At 35.0% G+C, this 19054-nt stretch overlaps 1 protein-coding gene and 1 pseudogene across 1 annotated transcript; one reads left to right on the plus strand and one right to left on the minus strand.

The window, feature by feature from the left end:
• Positions 1-1574: 1574 nt before the first annotated feature.
• On the minus strand, positions 1575-8549 carry LOC150011371 (uncharacterized). Its single transcript, XM_090275426.1, has 5 exons — positions 8439-8549; positions 7546-7641; positions 6482-6565; positions 2839-2925; positions 1575-2123 (listed from the first exon to the last, which is right to left on the minus strand). The coding sequence occupies exons 1-4, from the start codon at positions 8518-8520 to the stop codon at positions 2861-2863; spliced, it is 327 nt and encodes a 108-aa protein (XP_090131552.1). The 5' UTR covers positions 8521-8549; the 3' UTR covers positions 1575-2123; positions 2839-2860.
• A 5573-nt stretch (positions 8550-14122) lies between these two features.
• LOC150011372 (spindle assembly abnormal protein 6 homolog pseudogene) lies at positions 14123-18163 on the plus strand (annotated as a pseudogene).
• The last annotated feature ends 891 nt before the right edge of the window (positions 18164-19054 follow it).

Genomic DNA, 19054 nt, shown 5'->3' on the forward strand with positions numbered 1-19054 from the left:
AAACATCAGTTTGTTGCCTCTCACATGCCTCCAGCTGGGGATGGGACCTGACCCACAACCCAGGCATGTTCCCCGACCAGGAATAGAACCAGCAACCTTTTGGTTCACAAGCTGCTGCTCAATCCACTGAGTCACACCAGCCAGGGCCCAATCTCCCTATTTTACTATTGCAGAAACCTAATAGTGACAGAAGAATTATATACTCTATTCAGGCTCTTTCCACCTCACCACACCTAGTTTACTGTATACTTTTCTCCTCTAAAAAAATTTTTTTTCCAGGAGGTCATTCTACACAAAAAAAGTAGCAATTTTTCAGAGTTTAGCTTTTTATTTTGGTGTATATCTCCGTGGGATTTTTTAAAATGGGGTTACTGAAAGTGTTAACATATGCATGCAAATTTGTCAATAAAAGGTGAGAGTTACTCTTATTGGTAGAGGGAAGACTATTCTGACTATCCCAAGTGCGGTAAAATTCAGGAGCCCTGTCGTGAACAGACTCTGAAGGGAAACAGATACTTCATTTTTGTCATAGCTAATTGCCTTATTCCTGATATGCCAACATTCTTCTTTATTTCAGGGGATATCCATTTAGCATATAAGATCTTTTATAAAAATACATGAAGGAAGGGTAGCCTACTACCCTTTTATAGACTATGGGGTCACTAGAAAAGTAAATTATTATCCAATGTTACTGCAACACATTTAAAAAGAATATGTAACAGGTATTTAGTACCCATTTCTAGTTCTATTTCTTAAATAGTGTGCCTATATCCTGGTCTTAATTTTATTTTTAAACATATTTTGTTTGCTCTTTCTGAACGTGTTCACTGATGATCTTTATATACATGTTCATTTTGAAGCATAATACGTAGATAGTAATGCAATGGGGGAAAACATTCAGATATGCTTTGTTGAAAATTTTTCAAAGTGGAGTCCAGCCTCAGTAGGGAAGAACGTTGTGATTATGAGGAGTGTCTTCCAAGAGCACCATATGGAAATTGTCTGCATACATGCCATAAATTTACCATCACTGATACAGTTCAAAGTCTTTATTGAAGGGAATAACAGAACTTGAATGCAACGAAGAAAGAGAAAGAGCGTATGGGAATCAGCCACATAGTAAAGGAGAACTAAACAATAAAGAAGACCTGTATTCTTTACTCTTGCTAGAATCTAACAGCATCATTTCTATTCATCTCTTTTTATGTATTCTGAAGAGTGATTAGTATTAAAACAGTCATCCTTATAAAGAACTATTGTGAAATTTGATTCTGGAAAGGTTTTTTTTTTTTTTTTTTAACCATCTTTTCTTCTCTGAAAGATACATTCGGGGGAGAAAAATGTAAATATGCTTGTATAAGCAGCCCTGGCCGTTTCCAAAGAAGCAATATCCAAACAACAGGGTTTGATACAATGTATTGCTCTGCAGTCAGCATAGCATAATGGTTGTGCTCATGGTCTCTAGAGAAAGTCTATCTTAGCTTAAATCTTAGTTCTACTTCTTACTAGCTATACAACCTTGGAAAAAATTTTCATCCTCTCTGGGTCTTAGATTATTATTATGATAGCAATAATGATAATACTGTCTTATAAGATATTGGGATGGTACATGCTTTAATATATGTAATCACTGAAGTGCTGGTGCTAGAAATATTAGAAGCAATCAATAAACATTAACTATATCTTAGGTGCTGATTGTGACTAGATTTCCTTTAGTTTGTATGTCCTACATAATTTTTCCCCCATTTGTTTACTAAGGTCTGAAATTTTTATATATTGTATATTGACATCTATATGTAAATATATTTAGAATTTAAAAAATTACACAATCATTTTAAGTCCATATTTTGATAGTTTGTGTTTGATTATGAGATCTCCAATTATAATACACGTAAGCTTTACATGACTGAATGAACACAAGATATTAAAAATCTCTTTTGATAATTATCTTCTGTGTAAGACAATATAGGAATAAATATCATGCCATACACTTCCCATTCTTCCTTGTTATTTGTCTTGCTTGATAAGACTGGAACTCAGTGCTCAGAAGAATATTTTTGCTCCCAAGGTTTTATTTTCAGCAGAAATAATATATCAGTTTTCTTCACAGAAGGACCAGTTACCTTGACAAACAAAAAATACCATATGATTTAACTTATATGTGGAATCTAAAAAAACCTAAACAAACAAACAAACCAGAAACAGACTCAGATACAGACAACAAATGAATGGTTGCCAGAGGGGAGGGGGTAGGAGAATGGATGAAAAAAGGAAAGGGGAATAAAAGGTATAAACTCCCACTTATGAAATAAGTAAGCCATGGAGATATATAAGCACAGCACTGGAAATATAGTCAATAATATTTTATTTATTTATTTATTTATTTTCTTTTGAACAAGATTGTTTATTGAGTATATGACATGCTGGGCTGGGGTCTTGGAGTCAGATGCCAGCAGCCTCAATAATATTTTGATAACTTTGTATGGTGACAGATGATTACTAAACATTATGTTGACCACATCACAAAGTATATAAATGTCAAATCACTATGTAATACACTAGAAACTTATGTAATATTGTATGTGAACTATAATAAAAAATGTTTTGAAAAGTACATGCATAAAGATAACCTATTGCTCATGGTTACTAAGTACATTATAATTTTTAATTATTGTTTTCAATTATCTTCCATAACTCTAAGTTTTGATACATGAACATTTTTTAATGAAGTACACCATAGTTATGTAACTTTGATCTCATTCTATTAATTGTACATATACATCCAGATATAAACAGCTTACATGTGATACAAGATTCCCATTGTAATTCAATACATACCTCTGTTTTGCTATAGCATTTTTTAATGTGCAGTCTCATTTTGCATACAGATTTTCTTTGCCTCCAGAATCCCTTTTAGATACTGAACTGAAAGTCACAAAATTTGCAAAAAAGTATGTTAAGACTATTACCTCTTTCAAACATTGGGGACTACAAATAAAATTGAAATCTAAAATTTCTTAAATAAATTTATTCATCATTTTTATTATTAACTGAAGAATATGCTGTAAATTTTCATTTGTATATAACTGATATTAAAGTATTTAACTTTTACTGATAATGGATATTTATGAATTAATAACTGGTGTGTTAATAATTTCAACTTTTCACATTTGATTGATGTTGTTCTAAGCAATTAGTAAACCTAGAAAAGTCAGGACATAATGAAAGCTATCTTTGACACAAACACTTTTGACATAGCACACATCACATCAATCACAAAGCATTTGTTCTATCACTGTGATGCTTCATGTATCTGTTCCCTTCTTCACAATACCATAACATTTCCCCTATTCAGATTTTATTATGTTTATACTGAGCTATTGCAATGTTCTACAAGCTCTTGGTCTCTAGTTTTTAGTTGCCAACATTTTCCTCAAAATGCCTCTAGAGTTATTACCTCCAACGCACAGCTTGAATAATGCTACCCTTTCAGTCATTTTCAGAGACTATCAGTTGTTTATACGCTGAAATTCAAACTCATTAAAATTAAAAGATTACAAAATTCTACCATTTTTCTTAACAGCTCTATTTCTAACTATCTTCAAATACGAAAGCTTTAACCCACATCATTTCACACGGATGTGTTATTTTATTTTAAAGGACCTAGAACAATTTGAATTTTCAAATAATGAGTGAATAGAATGTTCCTAGCTTGAATTTATTTTAATCTGAATGGTCTATGGTTACTTCCAAGGGACTTGGGAAACTTTACACAGATTGTAGGGAAAAATCTGCCTGCGTGCCTGCTTTATCAAGATCTGATCCCAGTCCAATTACAAAATTATGTAATTTGTTGTTGGACAAAGGATTTCAATTTGGTCAGGTGCAGACACCTCTCACTGTGGCATTAAGATCTCTGGACCATACTACTCTAAATGCTTTGCTGACTCATGGACTCATGGGAATACATGAAAAAAAAAATTGTTGCATCATTTCTTTACCAGACCACTTAGAGTACTAAAGTTAAGAATTTTTCTTATGGTAATTCAATGAAACCAGAAGAAAGAATTATCACCAACTTCCCATTCCCTCAAACTTGCAGTCTTCCATATTTGCTCCAGAAACTGGATTATTCCATATTTTAAACATATTCTCCTACAACAGATGCTGCTAGTCACTGATTTGATGTCAGTTAAATATGGACCCATAACTTTCCTATCTCATGGAAAATGTGTGTGTTATATGCCATTGAGTTGAGAGATGTCCACAGTGTCCTGTTCTTAAAATGATAAGCCAAATAATCAAGCTAAAATCCTAAGGCATCACTGGATAAGCAAACCATGCTTGACTAATATTATTACCCCAAAACATTCTAGTTTGTTTACAGAATTTCCCCTCCTTTCCAGCACTTGTTTTTTCATCCTGGGCTCATTTATTAGGTGGCCATAATATTCTGGAAGATCTCTCCTCTAATTGGAAATTCACAGATAAGATTAGCTTATTTGACACAGGGAAATACTTCTGTTGGTTCAACTACTTCTCTTTTCTCTCCTCTTTATTAAGACAAAGTTAATGTCTTGCATTAGATAGGTTGTAATGCAGATATAGAGAAGTGTTATAACTCACTAAGTTGAGATAATCAGTGACAGTTAGATACCGCAGATCACTCCTAGATTCATTTCAGTGGACATCAAGTGTCAAGGAAGACAACAATATTAAAGTGTCTGATTTTTTTCTTGATGTTGATAAGAGTCAGTGTTGAGAAGATAACAGTCTGTTTGGAAATGTTGTGTGCTAGGTATTTTTTTAAGCTATCTAAGAAAAAATGTCAATAAGAGGCTTAAAATATGGATCCACATATTGGATGTTAATATGTAACTTGCCGGTATATTTAAAAACTCTGTTAACTTTTTATTATCTTTCTTATTATCATTTTTTAAAAATTTTGATTGTTTTTTATCAGTATATTTTCTTGAAATATCTGGACTAGAAAGCACACCATTCGTGGACAATTCCAGTGTTTAATTTTTGATATTTGTGTTATATCTAAATAGGTTTTCTTCCATTATTGTTTTTCTTTGGCTAGGACACCCGAAGAAATGTTGAGTAATATCAATATCCCTGTTTTCCTAATTATATTGAAAATTATCTTAATTATTCTCTATAAGAGATAATATTTGCTGAAAGTTCTCATAAATACTATTAATCAGTTAAATGTTTTCTTTTACTTGTTATTTCTTCTTCTCTTCTACAATATATTGAGAAATCTCTTGATAAATATCCAAAGCCATTCATAATTTTAACCAGAATCTGTTCATCATGTAGCATTCTTTTAGTACAGTGGTGTATTATGTTACCTCTTTTATGAAGGATTTTTGCTTTATCTTTGTAAGGAATATTGTCTTTAAATATTTTCTTGTGTATGGAGATAATTTGGTATAATGCTGCGGTCATCTTACTGATTTCAATGAGAATCTTCCATTTTACTAGCTACTAACAATTTATCTAGGGGTTAATTTTTGTTAAAACATTTTAAAGTTCATCCTTAAAAAATTCTTAGTCATATATCTACTTAAGATCACACTACTGATTTATTTATTTTTTCTGTAGAATATAGTTATTTTATTCAATTTCTCTACATTGTCTTGAGTCTCTCTTTATCATCATATGAGTCTTTGCAGAAAACCATATGTTTAAGCAAGTTTTTTGTTTATTAACATTGTATATTGAAAATTATATATTAAATTATTATTATTAAAATTCTATATTATGCTATATTGTGAAATAATTCATTTTAAGATTATAATTGTTTTAGATCAATTATGCCTTTTGTACCAATTTATATTCTGTGTGTTTTGAGTAGTTGTTTCCCATGCTTTATAAATCTTTATAAATCTTTTCTTACTTTCTATATTTGAATCATTTTTTCCCATTTCTGGTCTGTTAAGATTATTAAGTATTTTATGAACTGATTCTTTTAAAGGGTGTCTATTTAAAAATAATAATAATATTAAGACATTGAGTTCATGCAATGTATAGATTCAGTTTAATATTCTGATCCTTGAGTTTCATTTTTTGATGAATATATGCGCACCATCTTTCCAGCTTTTCTTTCCTCTATTAAATTATCTCTTTAAAATTATTTGAATTGATGCCCTATAAATATTTTCATGTTTTATTACATCTCAGACTTGGTGAATCTAATGTCAATAACAATATGATAAGATATAGAAAGTTGTTATTATTTTCCATTTTTTATCAAAACATTTAGTTATCCACTGATTTCTTCCATAAGACCACTTGGGCCAATGCTATTATTGAAAACTCAAAAACTGAATTGATAAAATTACTCTTATATAATTAAAATAACAAATGAGATAAATACCATGAGGAAATCCTTAGAATAAATTTGAAAGGCTTTTAAAAATTATATTGTAGTAATTTAAAACAAATTAATTAAATAGCTCTGAAAAGTACTTACCCTTAGCTATCATAATCGCAGCTGTTATCAGAGCAATTAAATAAAGGAAAGCAAATACCATTGCAACAAGGAACCATGGAGATTCTGTCCAGAGAGAGAATGGAATACTGATATGATCATTGGAAACAAGATTCAGGAGTTGGGATTAGAAAAATTTTGGTCAGGAATATTCAACCCATTTGAATTGGACTGAAATCTAAGCTTATGGGAGCAACACATTGTGGTAAAATATACTCCAGCCTGTGAGGAGAACTCTAACAATTTCATGCAGATTTGGCTACAGCCAGGGAAGATGTATTTTTTATGCACAGATGGGTTGTTTGTGAACTCATAATTGGTACTATTAAAGAAATCTTTCAAGTACTATAAAATAGCACTTCAGAAATTTTACCAGGAATTTATCAGCCTCTCCAAACTTTTAATAAAATGATTTCTTCCATCCTGTTGCAGAATTATGTAAAAATAAAACATCTATATTAGCTATTGGCCCAAACAAATATTCTGTGACATATTTGATAAAAATCTATTTACCATTAAATACCTCAAAGCTCCATGTTTTTAGAAATATGAATGCATTAAAGGGACACACCATTTTTTTAAATCTAAAATATCGAGCTGGGGAATTATATATGAAAATTTTTTTTTCTTCTATGGCTATGGTACATCATTTTAAGCCACTGTGGCCATCAGTGGTTCCTTGTTAATTCTTATTTGTTCTTAACACAGCACTTTAGATCAGTATGACAATTAAATAACTGTCGGTGTAAGAGGTGAACTTTGACTCCGAGGAGAGTCCAGGAATATTTGTTATTATGATTAGTTAATTAAAATATTACCCCCCACTTCCCCAAAAAGGAATCTAGCCCTGATCACTGTGGCTCCAGTTTGATTCCCAGTCAGAGCACATGTCTGGGTTGTGGCCTGGTCCCTGGTTGGGGCATGTGGGAGAGGCAACTGATCAATGTTTCTCTCCCTCTCTTTCTGCCTCCCTTCCCCTCACTCTAAAAATAAATAAATAACAAAAATTTTAATAACAGGAATCTAGAATTTTAAATGTTTTTTACCTTTTGTCTTCAAAGTCCTAGTTATATAGTTTTCCTGAATATTTGAAGAACAGTGAATTTTGAGTTCTGAGTATGTTACACTTCCCTCACAAAGCTCTAGGAAATATATAAGAAAAGATGCATTCAATAACTATAATTAATAGATATATGCTAATATATAAATATATAATTTAAAATCATGTTAGAAATAAAAAATTATTCCATTTTATAAGAAAGTTTTAAAATTGTTTATAAACAAATTCTAAAAAATAATTCTTAGTTTCTTCATCTATAAAATAGGGATAACAAATATATTCACTCAGATATGTTGTGAAGATTAAGTTAATGTAGATAAAGTCAATAGCATAAGTGCTTAAAACAATAGTCATGCAATAAGTTATTTCTCGTAGTACTACTAATAATAGCAATGTGGAATAGAAATTTGCAAAAATATAATGGTCAATAACATCAGAAGCAACATTGGTTGCAGAAGCAAGACTAGAACTATAAGAATTATTTTAAATGCCTATTTCTGTTTCCTCTATAGTTGAATATAATCTTAATTAAAGGAGCATGAGAAAAAAATAATCTAATTCTCATTAGGTAGATAAATTCTCCTGGCAAAATATTGCATGTACTTTGTCAGTGAAAGTGAAGCAGAAGTCACAGCCACCAAGGCAATAACATTTTTCCAAAAAATGTTAAATTTAAGCCCAATTGTAAATATTTATGCACCAAAAAATGATGGTCTGAAATTTAAATCTCATTCACTTAATAAAAGGAAATCTTAAATTCAATCATAAAAGCAAAAGATTTTCAATTCCTACGAGTATCTGGTCATCAACTTTGTTGTTTGTGATATTTTCTCATCAAATAAAGGTATTACTTAGCAATAATAGTAGTACTGATTTTACCTGTGTCTGTTTCATGAAATTCCTCTGGCAAAGGACAAATGTCAAGACTGGAGCTCGACACTGCCACCGTCTTTGGTTCCATAGTTGAGATTAGATTGTGGAGCTGATGATGAGCAGAGGGCCAGAATGAGGTAGGGCCAGAGAAGCAGATCTCAATATTGCAGTATCAGACAGGATGTTTACTCTGAGTTTAATATGTAAACTACTTTTTCCACTTAAGAAAATAAAAGGCAATGTAACTTATCACCTATAGATTAAATTTGTTAGTTTTCTATGTATAACGAAATGTTCATTTATTTTAAAGTTATACTTTTTTAAAAGTTATAAAATTATACCTTATATTTCTTCTCTATATTGTTTTTTCCCCAAAAACAATGAATAAACCATGAAGACTGAAACATTTTTATGTAAATAAATGATATATTTAAATAAAATTGTAGCAAATACTAATTATTGAAGTATTTTTGTGGCTTTAAATATCCATGCCTCTTTAAAATAATTCAAACAATATTAGAACATATCCTATAGGAAATGAAAAAGACATATACCCTATTCACTCAATATAACTACTGTTAACATAATTAATTCATAACTTTTACTAATTGTTCAAATGACCAGTGGATGCTTTCTTTATAAAAGTAAAAAAACTATTTACATTAGATGATGAAATAAATCATAATGGATTCTTAAAGTAAAACATATGTATATAGTAATTAACTATAAATGAAAGTTCTGCAAATGACATGGATAATTTCCCATAATATATTAAGTGGGAAAAGGGTGTAGGTTATTGCATAATATGATTGTATATTATGTTTGGTAGAAAAAATATTGTTATGTATGTACTTGTAATATAATATGCACCTGAGCTGATATTTTAAGATTACAATATAATAATATTTAAGTGACAGTAAAATTTTACTTCACATATGTGGTTTTCTATTTTGTATAACTATTTTTAATGAACATAATTTATAAAGTATGCATATGTAAAATTTTATCTTCAATCTCATCTGTGCTCTGAGATATGCACACCACAGTGGCCACAGGGGCCTCTGCCCTCACCTTTGATCAATAGAAATAACCTTCAAAACAAGTGAATATAATTTGACTGAGAGACCATAGAATGTTCTTGAGTCTCATATTGTTTTGGAAAACGGTAAAGATTTTGGTCAATTCCAGACATTAATAATTTTAGTACACATGCATTAAATATGAGTGTAAATACTAAAGGGTGAGAAGTACAACTTGAAAAATTGTAGAGAAAAACATATATTAAGAAAAATAAATAAACCCAAAATAAGCAAAAAAGGGAGGAGGGGAACCCAAGAATAGGTATGGCCAATAGAAAGCACAAAATTATGATATTAATTAAAAATAAAATATAGCGACAGTAAATGTGAAGCCTCTAAATGCTCCAGTAAAAAAATAGAAATTATCACCTGGGTTTTAAAAAGAATTTAAATATTATGTATTATTTCCCAAATTAACATTTAATAGGTAAGGACATGCAATGATTCAAATAAAAGCTTAAAATGTGTAGGAAAATACAGATATATGAAATTAAAGCAATCATAGTTCTTAACATCTGATGAAATACACTTAATGTAAAATGTAACATTTAAGGTGGATTTCTTAACAATAATAAAATTTTCAATTCAACAGTAATGGATCAAATTACTTTAAAATATAGTAAATATAAATGGCATATATGTAAAAGGAGCAATAACCAAAACGCAGTCATTTGGGAAAATTTTAACATAGCTTTGATATATCAAACAGATGAAAAAAATCAAATGTTAAGTAATTACCATTTCTCTAGTGCTGACTTTGGAAATTCATTATTGTGCTTTGTGTTCTGGTTTTTACCAAATATGTACTTTTCTTTCTTTCTTTTCTCCTGATTAATGTTAATTGGGCTTCATAAATCTGTGGGTTGATGTCTCATTATCATTAGAAAAGTCTTTGTTATAAAATTTAATGGAGAACACATTTGCCCCGTTATCTCTTCACTCTTTCTGGAAAGCTTCCTTTAGGTATTTATATAAGTTGTTTCATGTTTAATTTTTTAAATAATTTTTTTGTCTTTATGTACTGTATTTTGCAGAGAGACTTTGAAAATCTTTTTTTTAAGTATATTTGATTGATTATGTTGTTACAGTATTTCCAATTTTTTTCCCCTTTACTCCCCTCTGCCCAGTACCCCCCATCCCTCCGCCAATCCCAACCCCCTTAGTTCATGTCCATGGGTTGTGCATATAAGTTCTTTGGCTTCACCCTTTCCTATATTATTCCAAACTTTCCCCTGTCTATTTTGTACCAACCGATTATGCTTCTTAATTCCTGCACCATTTCTCCATTTCTCCCCCTCCCCCTTCCCAGCCGATAACCCTCCAAATGATCCCCATGCCTATGATTCTGTTCCTATTCTTGTTTGCTTAGTTGGATTTTGTTTTTACTTTTTAGATTCAGTTGTTGATAGTTGTGAGTTTGTTGTCATTTTAGTGTTCATAGTTTTGATCTTCTTTTCTTAAGTAAGTCCCTTTGACATTTCATATAATAATGGCTTGGTGATGATGAACTCCTTTAGCTTCACCTTGTCTGGGAAGCACTTCATCTGCCCTTCCATTCCAAATGATAGCTTTGCTGGATAGAGTAATCTTGGTTGTAGGTTGCTTTTCATCACATTGAGTACTGCTTGCCAGTCCCTTCCTGACTGCAAAGCGTCCTCTGAGAAATCAGCTGATAGTCCTATAGGCACCCCCCTGTAGGCAACTCTCTGCGTCTCTCTTGCTGCCCCCAGGACTCTGTCTTTATCTTTCACCTTTGGCATCTCAATCATGATGTATCCTGGTGTGGTCCCCTCTGGGTCCAGCTCGCCCAGGACCCTCTATGCTTTCCGGACCTGTATGTTCATCTCCTTTGCAAAATTTGGGAAGTTTTCCTCATTTCTTTCAATTCTTGCTTCCTCATTCTGCACTGGTTGACTGTTTTTTTCTTCCTTATGTTCTAAATCATTGATTTGAACCCCAGTTTTCTTCCCTTCACCTTTGGTTTTGTATAGATTTTCCTTCATTTCACTTAGCATAGCCTTCACTTCTCTTATGCATCTGCCATACTCATGCATATCTGTCAAGCCTGTGAGCATCTTTATCACCAGTGTTTCGAATTCTGCATCTGTTAGGTTGTCTATATCCTCATCTGTTAGGTTGGCTATCTCCTTGTCACTTAGTTCTCCCACTGGAACCTTGATCCATTTCCCCTTTTAGGCCATACTTCTCTGTCTCATTCTGACAGGCTCCTATGTTTGTTTGCCTCCGTGTCTCAGGTAGAGCTGCCACTCCTGTTATGTTGCAAGGGACGGAGCCTTAGGGATTCATCAGTACAGTGCGACCTGTTTTACCACATTGTGGCATTGTATGTGAGGGAGGGGTCCAAGAGGGAACAATGCCACCTGCCCAGCACTCGCCCCTTTTCCAGACACCTCTCCCACTTCTGCACCAGACTGGTGCCTCTCTAGCTGCTGCCCTGGCCATCGTCCCCAGAGTGGGTGGGTCTGCAGACATTCTAGGACTGTGGGGGTCCTTTAAACAAGCAGACTTTGCTGAGACTGGCAGTTTCTGCCTCCACTCTAACCCCCACTGGTCTGCACAGTCAGAAGCAATGAGACTTGATTTTCACCAGTGCTGGAACCGTGAGCTGCAAGGTTCAATGAGGAGCAGGGAACGCTCCCCAGGCATCCCTCTTGACTTTTTAAAATGTGTGACTGTGCTTTCTGCCAGCCTACCACTGCCACCGCCACACTGTGTCCTCTCCACCCTGGCTCCGCCCCTCCTACTGTCTGGATGAGTATTTCTTCTTTATATCTTTGTTTGCTGGACTTCCATGCAGTTTTGTTTTCTGGAACTTCTGGTTGTTTCTAGTTTTGAGATAGTTGTATTCCTTCTTAGTTGTTGAGGGAGATGTAGCATGTCTGTCTATGCCTCCATTTTGGCTGGAAGTCAAAAGTGTCTTTTTTTTTTTTTTTTTTGCAGTGTCACTAACTTAATTATTTTAAAAATATTTTTATTATTGTTTTTCTATTAAAATTGTCCCAATTTTTCCCCTTTTCCCTCCTCCACCCAGCCCACTCTGCTCCCACAGTCAATCGCCACACTGCGGTCCATGTCCATGGGTCATTCATACATGTTCTTTGACTAGTCCATTCCCCTTCTTTTCTAATTGATTAATTCTTTATTGATTTCTAAGTAGATAGTGAATATATCCAATATATTATTTTTTTATTTAATGTATTGGGGTGACATTGGTTAATAAAATTTTATAGGTTTCAGGAGTGCAATTTTATAATACATCATCTGTATATTGTATTGTGTGTTTAATACCCCAATAAGTTTCTTTCCATCACCATTTATTCCCCCTTGGCCCTCTCCTACCTCCACTCACACCCTCTTCCCTCTGGAAATCACCATACTGTTAATCTCTTAATCTTTTTCACCCAGCTTCCCAGTCCCTTCCTCTCTGACAGCTGTCAGTCTGTTCTCTGTATCTAAGAGTCTATTTGAACTGCCTTTGATCCAGCAATTCTACTTCTGAGAATACGAGGTCTGTCCAGAAGATATCTAGCCATGTAATATCAAAAATAGAGACATTTAGTGCATAGAACGATGACACCTCAAGCCCCTTCAAGTAGGCACCTTGGGACCTCACACAGTTCTCCCAATCACCATCAGTTGACCCATTGTATTTTCCTGAATCTCATTGATGGTCTGAAATCTCTTCCCTTTCAAAGGTGATTTTAGTTTTGGAAATAGCCAGAAGTCACAGGATACCAAATCTTGGCTATAGGGGGCTGAGTCACCTGGGTGATTTGATGTTTCACCAAAAAACTCTGCATGAGCAAGCCCATTGTTGTGATGAAGCTGTCAATCACCAGTTGCCCATAGCTGTGGCCTTCTGAATCATCTAAAATGATTCCATGGAGGCATGTTCAAGCTTAATACAAAATATGATGCTTCATTTTGAATGAGATGGCCACACAGTACCCATGCTCACTCAACAGCACCTACCACCCTCACTGACTAGTACAGTGAAGTCATCATTGTTCACACATGCACATTATAGTCCATTCTCCTTGGCTGCAAGTTTCCATTGATGTTACACAAACCATTCTTCTTTGATTAACAATAGCTGGACTTTTTCTGAACAGACCTGACCTGAATCATTATAATATATGCACCTCTATGTTTATTTCAGTATTATTTACAATAAGAAAGATTTGGAAGCAGCCCAAGTGCCCATAAGTAGATGAGTGGACAAAAAGCTGTGGCATATTTACATAGTGGAATACTACTTGGCCATAAAAAAGGAAGGGAATCTTTACCTTTTTTGGACAGCGTGGATGGAGCTGGAGAGTATTTTGCTATATGAAATAAGACAGTCAGAGATAGGCAAATACCATATGATTTTACTTATATATGAAATCTAATGAACAAAATAAACTAACAAAACATCTATAGTATCTTTTTTAAAATTCTATTTGTATAATTTCAAATATTTTTGGTCATTTTAAAGAGATTTTTGTTCTTGGTTGAGTGCTAAACTCAAACCTCAGCAGGGCCTGGACTCTGTTCAGACCAGTTTGGCCATCTGTGGGCATTGTGCATGCAGTGGGGCAGTGGTCCAGCATGAGCCAGGTCCTGTTCCAGCAGCTCGTTTTGCTGCAGGTCAAGTGCAGAGACTGTGAGGGGAGGATTTAGTTATCTGCCTGACTGATGATACTGATCCATTTTTCCTGTATAACCTTGTTATATCTGAGGAAGATTTTCAGAGTTTAACATCCCAGCAAGGTCTTTTCATAGACTTCCTCACTTTTCCACAAAAATGTGTAGATTTTCTTCAGCTGTGCACTCAGGAACAAGCCAAAGAGATTCTAAGGTTTTTACTGAAGTTAGTTTCTCCAACTGCTGTTTGGAATAACTATCCTGGCCTTTGAAATGTGGTAGAGACAATCCTTTTAAGCCTCTTACACTCCTCTCCCTAAAACTTTTACCTGGAAATGATGTGGAAATTAAGAAATTTCTAGCAGGCTGTTTGAAATGTACCAAGGAAGAAAAATTATAATCGATGTGCCCACTAGAGGATATTACCAGACAACTGAATTTCAGACAAAAGACATTAAAAAAAAACAACAACAATAATTAGGTAAGTTACAGAATGAATGGGCATCCCACACAGCAGTGTTGTCAAATACATATTCTCAGGAAACTGACCAATGATAAGAAGAAGGCCTTGCAGGGCAGGTTCAGTAGCAAGAATTCCACTCTGGATGCTGAATGCCATGAAAAAGAAAAGTATATTAATTAGCTTCAAGCAAAAGGGGCTGCTTTACAAAAGGAAGTTGAGGATGAGGACCAGCTTGTTTTAAGAACCAAAGAAGCATCTGATACAATCCATGAATAAAAGGTGGTTTTAGAAAATGGCGAGAAAAATCAGGTACAACTAGGAAAATTTTAAGCTACCATAAAATCATTATCAGCAGAACTTCTTTTTTTTAAGTATATTTTATCGAATATATTGTTACAATAGTTCCATTTTTTTCCCCTTTGCTCCCCTCCACCCAGCACCCCCCCTTTCCCAGCAATCCCACCACCCACTGTCCATGACCATAGGTTGTGCATACAAGTTCTCTGGCATCACCTTTTCCTATATTATTCTTTTTTTAAAAAATTAATTAATTAATTATTTTTTATAACAATAAAAAATAACAACCCCCCCCTCAGACTTAAGACCTTTTATAATCTTATAAAGGACAATGGGCGAAGGTCTTGTGCTCCTCTAGCTGCTTCAAGCTGGACATGGTCGCTGTCCTACCTACCCTTGGGTCCAGAAATTTCTAATAAAAGTGGGGGCTGTGGAGGGGAGGGTGGCCTTCCCACTTGGGGAAGGATCTTGCAGCCTCCAGGTCAGTTGGCTGTCCCCAGACCACGGCATACTTGGTTTAATGGGCTGGCATCCTTGTTGTATTCTGGGGGCAACAGACTTGGTAACAGTGTTAAAAGGCATCATTCAATCCATAACCACTAGATGACAAAAGGCAGGAATTAATTTTTCAATGTCCCACATTAGGGGAAAAAAGGGCTTCTTTGGAAGAAGGTGCGGAAGGCATGTCACACTTGTCCAAAACCCTTTTGCCCACTACACTTAGTTTGGGCTGAGGGAAATATATTAGGTTTCCCCCTTCTCAGATCTCTGAGCCCTTTCTGTCAAGTCATTAGGATAGAAAAGAGAAGCCAATTTTAAAGTGAAGCCCACAGACCACCCCATGCTTCACCAACCCCAGCCACTTAGTTCAGCCAAACCATTGAGTCTCAGGAGGCAGCAATGCAGACAGGATTAAGTGAGGCCTATACGTACAGATAATCACTCAGGTAATGAGATCATAGGCTTATGCCCTTTGAAAACAGAAAACACATGTTAATTTATGCAACATAACCCACAAACCAATCTCTAAATTGTAGGACTGTCTTATTGGAAAGACATCCAGTTGTAAGGTATTTGACATTCTTCTTGCCTGTAAATTAAGCATCTTTTTTGATGCCACAGACCTAGTTTAACTTTCAAATGAAAACAAACTTTAAATGAAAATAAACTTTAAAGACAGTTAGCTGCACTACTTTATAGTCTACCACTGAGCATTGTGATTTTCCTCGAATCATGATTTTTCTCCTTAATATTACCCTCCTTGTCATTAAAGGGACTGCATTGAGTCCATTTTTAATTTATCCTGTTCATTTGCATAAACACAACAAGAGCAGCAAATGATCACTTATGATCTTTAAGTCTGCTTTGCTGGAACTTACACAAGGAACATTTAGGGTGACCTTCAGTCTGCCCTTCAGGGCACAGGAGCTGAGCCACATACCTGGCATTCAGCCTTGCCTGTAAACACCTGTCTTTTCCAAGTCCTTCAGGTTTTCCATTGTGCCTTAAGGTCCCTTCTAGCCATCTTCCAGGAGAGCATCCTTCATTCCTTCTCTGGAGAGATATCCATGGACCGCACAACCAACCAAGGTACCAAGTCTTCTTTCCCAAGGGATTTTATTACCTTTGAAAGTCAATGCTAGTTACTCGGGGCTTTTGGTAACAACCAGAGCGCAAGCGTGTCTCCTGTAGGCATGACATTCCAGTCAAAGTCTTGGTCAACAAAACCTCTATTAACAACTGGTCTTATTAGTTTTATGCAAAGAACCTTATGTCATTACGTACTTGTTTAGAATTCCAAATTCTGGAGGGATCAGACAGGGAGAGAAATATACAGTGTGAAGTAAAATCCTTATCCTTCTAATATTCACTGAACTTGCATTTCCATTCTTTATATTTTCATTTTTTCTCCCCACTAAAAATTTTTTTGTTTGCTTTTCTATTACAGTTGTCCCACTTTTTCCCCCCTCTTTCTTCCCCGCACCCTGCCCCCCCTTCTCCCACATTCAGTCCCCACCCAGTTGTCCATGTTCGTGGGTCATTTATACATGTTCTTTGACTAGACCCTTCCCCTTCTTACCCCCTTCTCTCCTTCCTCCTTACCCCTTACCCCCTTGTCACTGTTAGTCTACTCCTTGTTTACAAACCTCTGGTTCAATTTTGCTCATTTGTTTGTGTTGTTCATTAATTTCCTGTAATAGGTGATAGCATAAGGTATTTTTCTTTTGTCGCCTGGCTTATTTTGCTAAGCATAATTCTCTCTAGTTCCATCCATGTTGTTGCAAATGGTAGGAGTTCCTTCTTTCTTTCTGCTGCATAGTATTCCATTGTGTAAGTGTACCACATGTTTTTGATCCACTCATTTATAGATGGGCACTTAGGTTGTTTCCAGCACTTGGCTATTGTAAATAGTGCTGCTATGAACATAGGGGTGCATAGGTTCATTTGAATTGGTGTTTCAGGATTCTTCAGATATAATCCTAGCAATGGAATTACTGGTTCAAAATGCAGTTCCATTTTTAGTTTTTTGAGGGAATTCCATACTGTTGTCCACAGTGGCTGCACCAGTCTGCATTTCCACCAGCAGTGCACCAGGGTTCCCTTTCCTCGCATCCTTGCCAGCACACGTTTTTGTTGTCTGCAGAACTTCTTAAGGCAAATGAAATTATCAAGCAGTTACAAGGGGATCTGAAAACTTAATGGGTGCATTGAAACAGAAGAATACAGTTACCATTCAGCAAGAGAAATTTTTGGCTGAAAAGGAAGAAAAATTACAAAAGGAACAAAAAGAATTACAAAATGTTGGACAATCACTCCAAAATAAAGAGCCAGAGGTATGCGAATTACAAGAACAATTAGAAGCTACAGTTCAAAAACTTGAAGAAAGCAAACAGCTTCTAAAAAACAATGGAAAGTTAGTAACATGGTTAAGTAAACAATTAAATGAAAATCAGCTGGTGAGAAAGCAGGATGTGCTGGGCCCTTCTGCCACTCTGCCTAGTAGCGACTCAGTCAGAGGTGGACTCTCTCCTAACCCTAACGTGGTTGATGGCAGAAGGACTTCCCCAGCTCGTGGGATTAGTTGTCCCGTCTCCCCTGCATTTGCTTTCCAGAGCACTTTTTCTCATCTTGTATCTGCCAAAAATGCTATCCATCCAGTTTCATGACCAAAGGTCCAAATTGATTTTTTTCCCCTTACATCATGGAGAAAAACATTTTTGGAAAGACGATTTTATAAAAGGTGAAATTGGGGACTTTGAAAGTGTTGTTGTGAAGTCTTTCACACATTAGGCCGGGACCTCCATGAGGATCAGTGTGCCGTGATGCTTAGGCCTGGGCTGCCTTTCGGCCGGGCTCTCAGTAACTGTGCGGGACTGCTGAGCATTTCAGTGAAGGAGAAGGAAGCTGAAGACTTTATGATGAGAATCTTATGTAAAGGGCGGGGCAGGGGAGAGCACTGGGGGAAAAACTGGGACAACTGTAATTGAACCACAATTTAAAAAGAGTATGTAGATGAATTTCATTGACTTTTTGCATTACTGATTAAGGAATATGGATATGTTTATTCAAAGGAATACTGTTGTTTTTAATAAATATCGCTATACTCATAGTTAAAAAAAGTTTCTTGTTCTTTAAACACATATCCAAATTTGTCTTATATTCATTTAGCCATAGTAAATATAGTTAATTTATATACAATGTGCCTGATTATTGCAGAGATAGTAGTTTTGTCAGTACCTACTGCTGTCATTTTTGTTCCTGCTGGTTCTTTCTAAGGTTGATCATTTACTTATGGTTTTTAGTGTGTTTGTCTCTGGCTCTGAGCCTCTTATCTTCCTCACTAATTTATTTATGAGCACTTATTAAGTCTGGGATGAAATGAGTTGTTCTAAAGAATATTTACATTTTTTTCCTGCTAGCTGACAAAGAAACATGACTAAACTTTAGGCACTTTTAAAATAAAATCTTGGGAGAGTGATGTCATCAAGATGGAAACATAGATCATTCCTGACTTTAGTTCCCCTCAAAGAAGACCAGCTAGCAACTATCCACAGAGAAGTCACCACTGTGAAAGCCCTAGAACATCTGAGTGAAGGTGGAAGCACTCCTTGGGCTATAAAGACCAGGAAGGACCA

Source organism: Furipterus horrens, unplaced genomic scaffold, assembly GCF_987537825.1.
Source record: "Furipterus horrens unplaced genomic scaffold, mFurHor1.1.pri manual_scaffold_4, whole genome shotgun sequence".
In the NCBI taxonomy this organism is placed as follows: Eukaryota; Metazoa; Chordata; class Mammalia; order Chiroptera; family Furipteridae; genus Furipterus; species Furipterus horrens.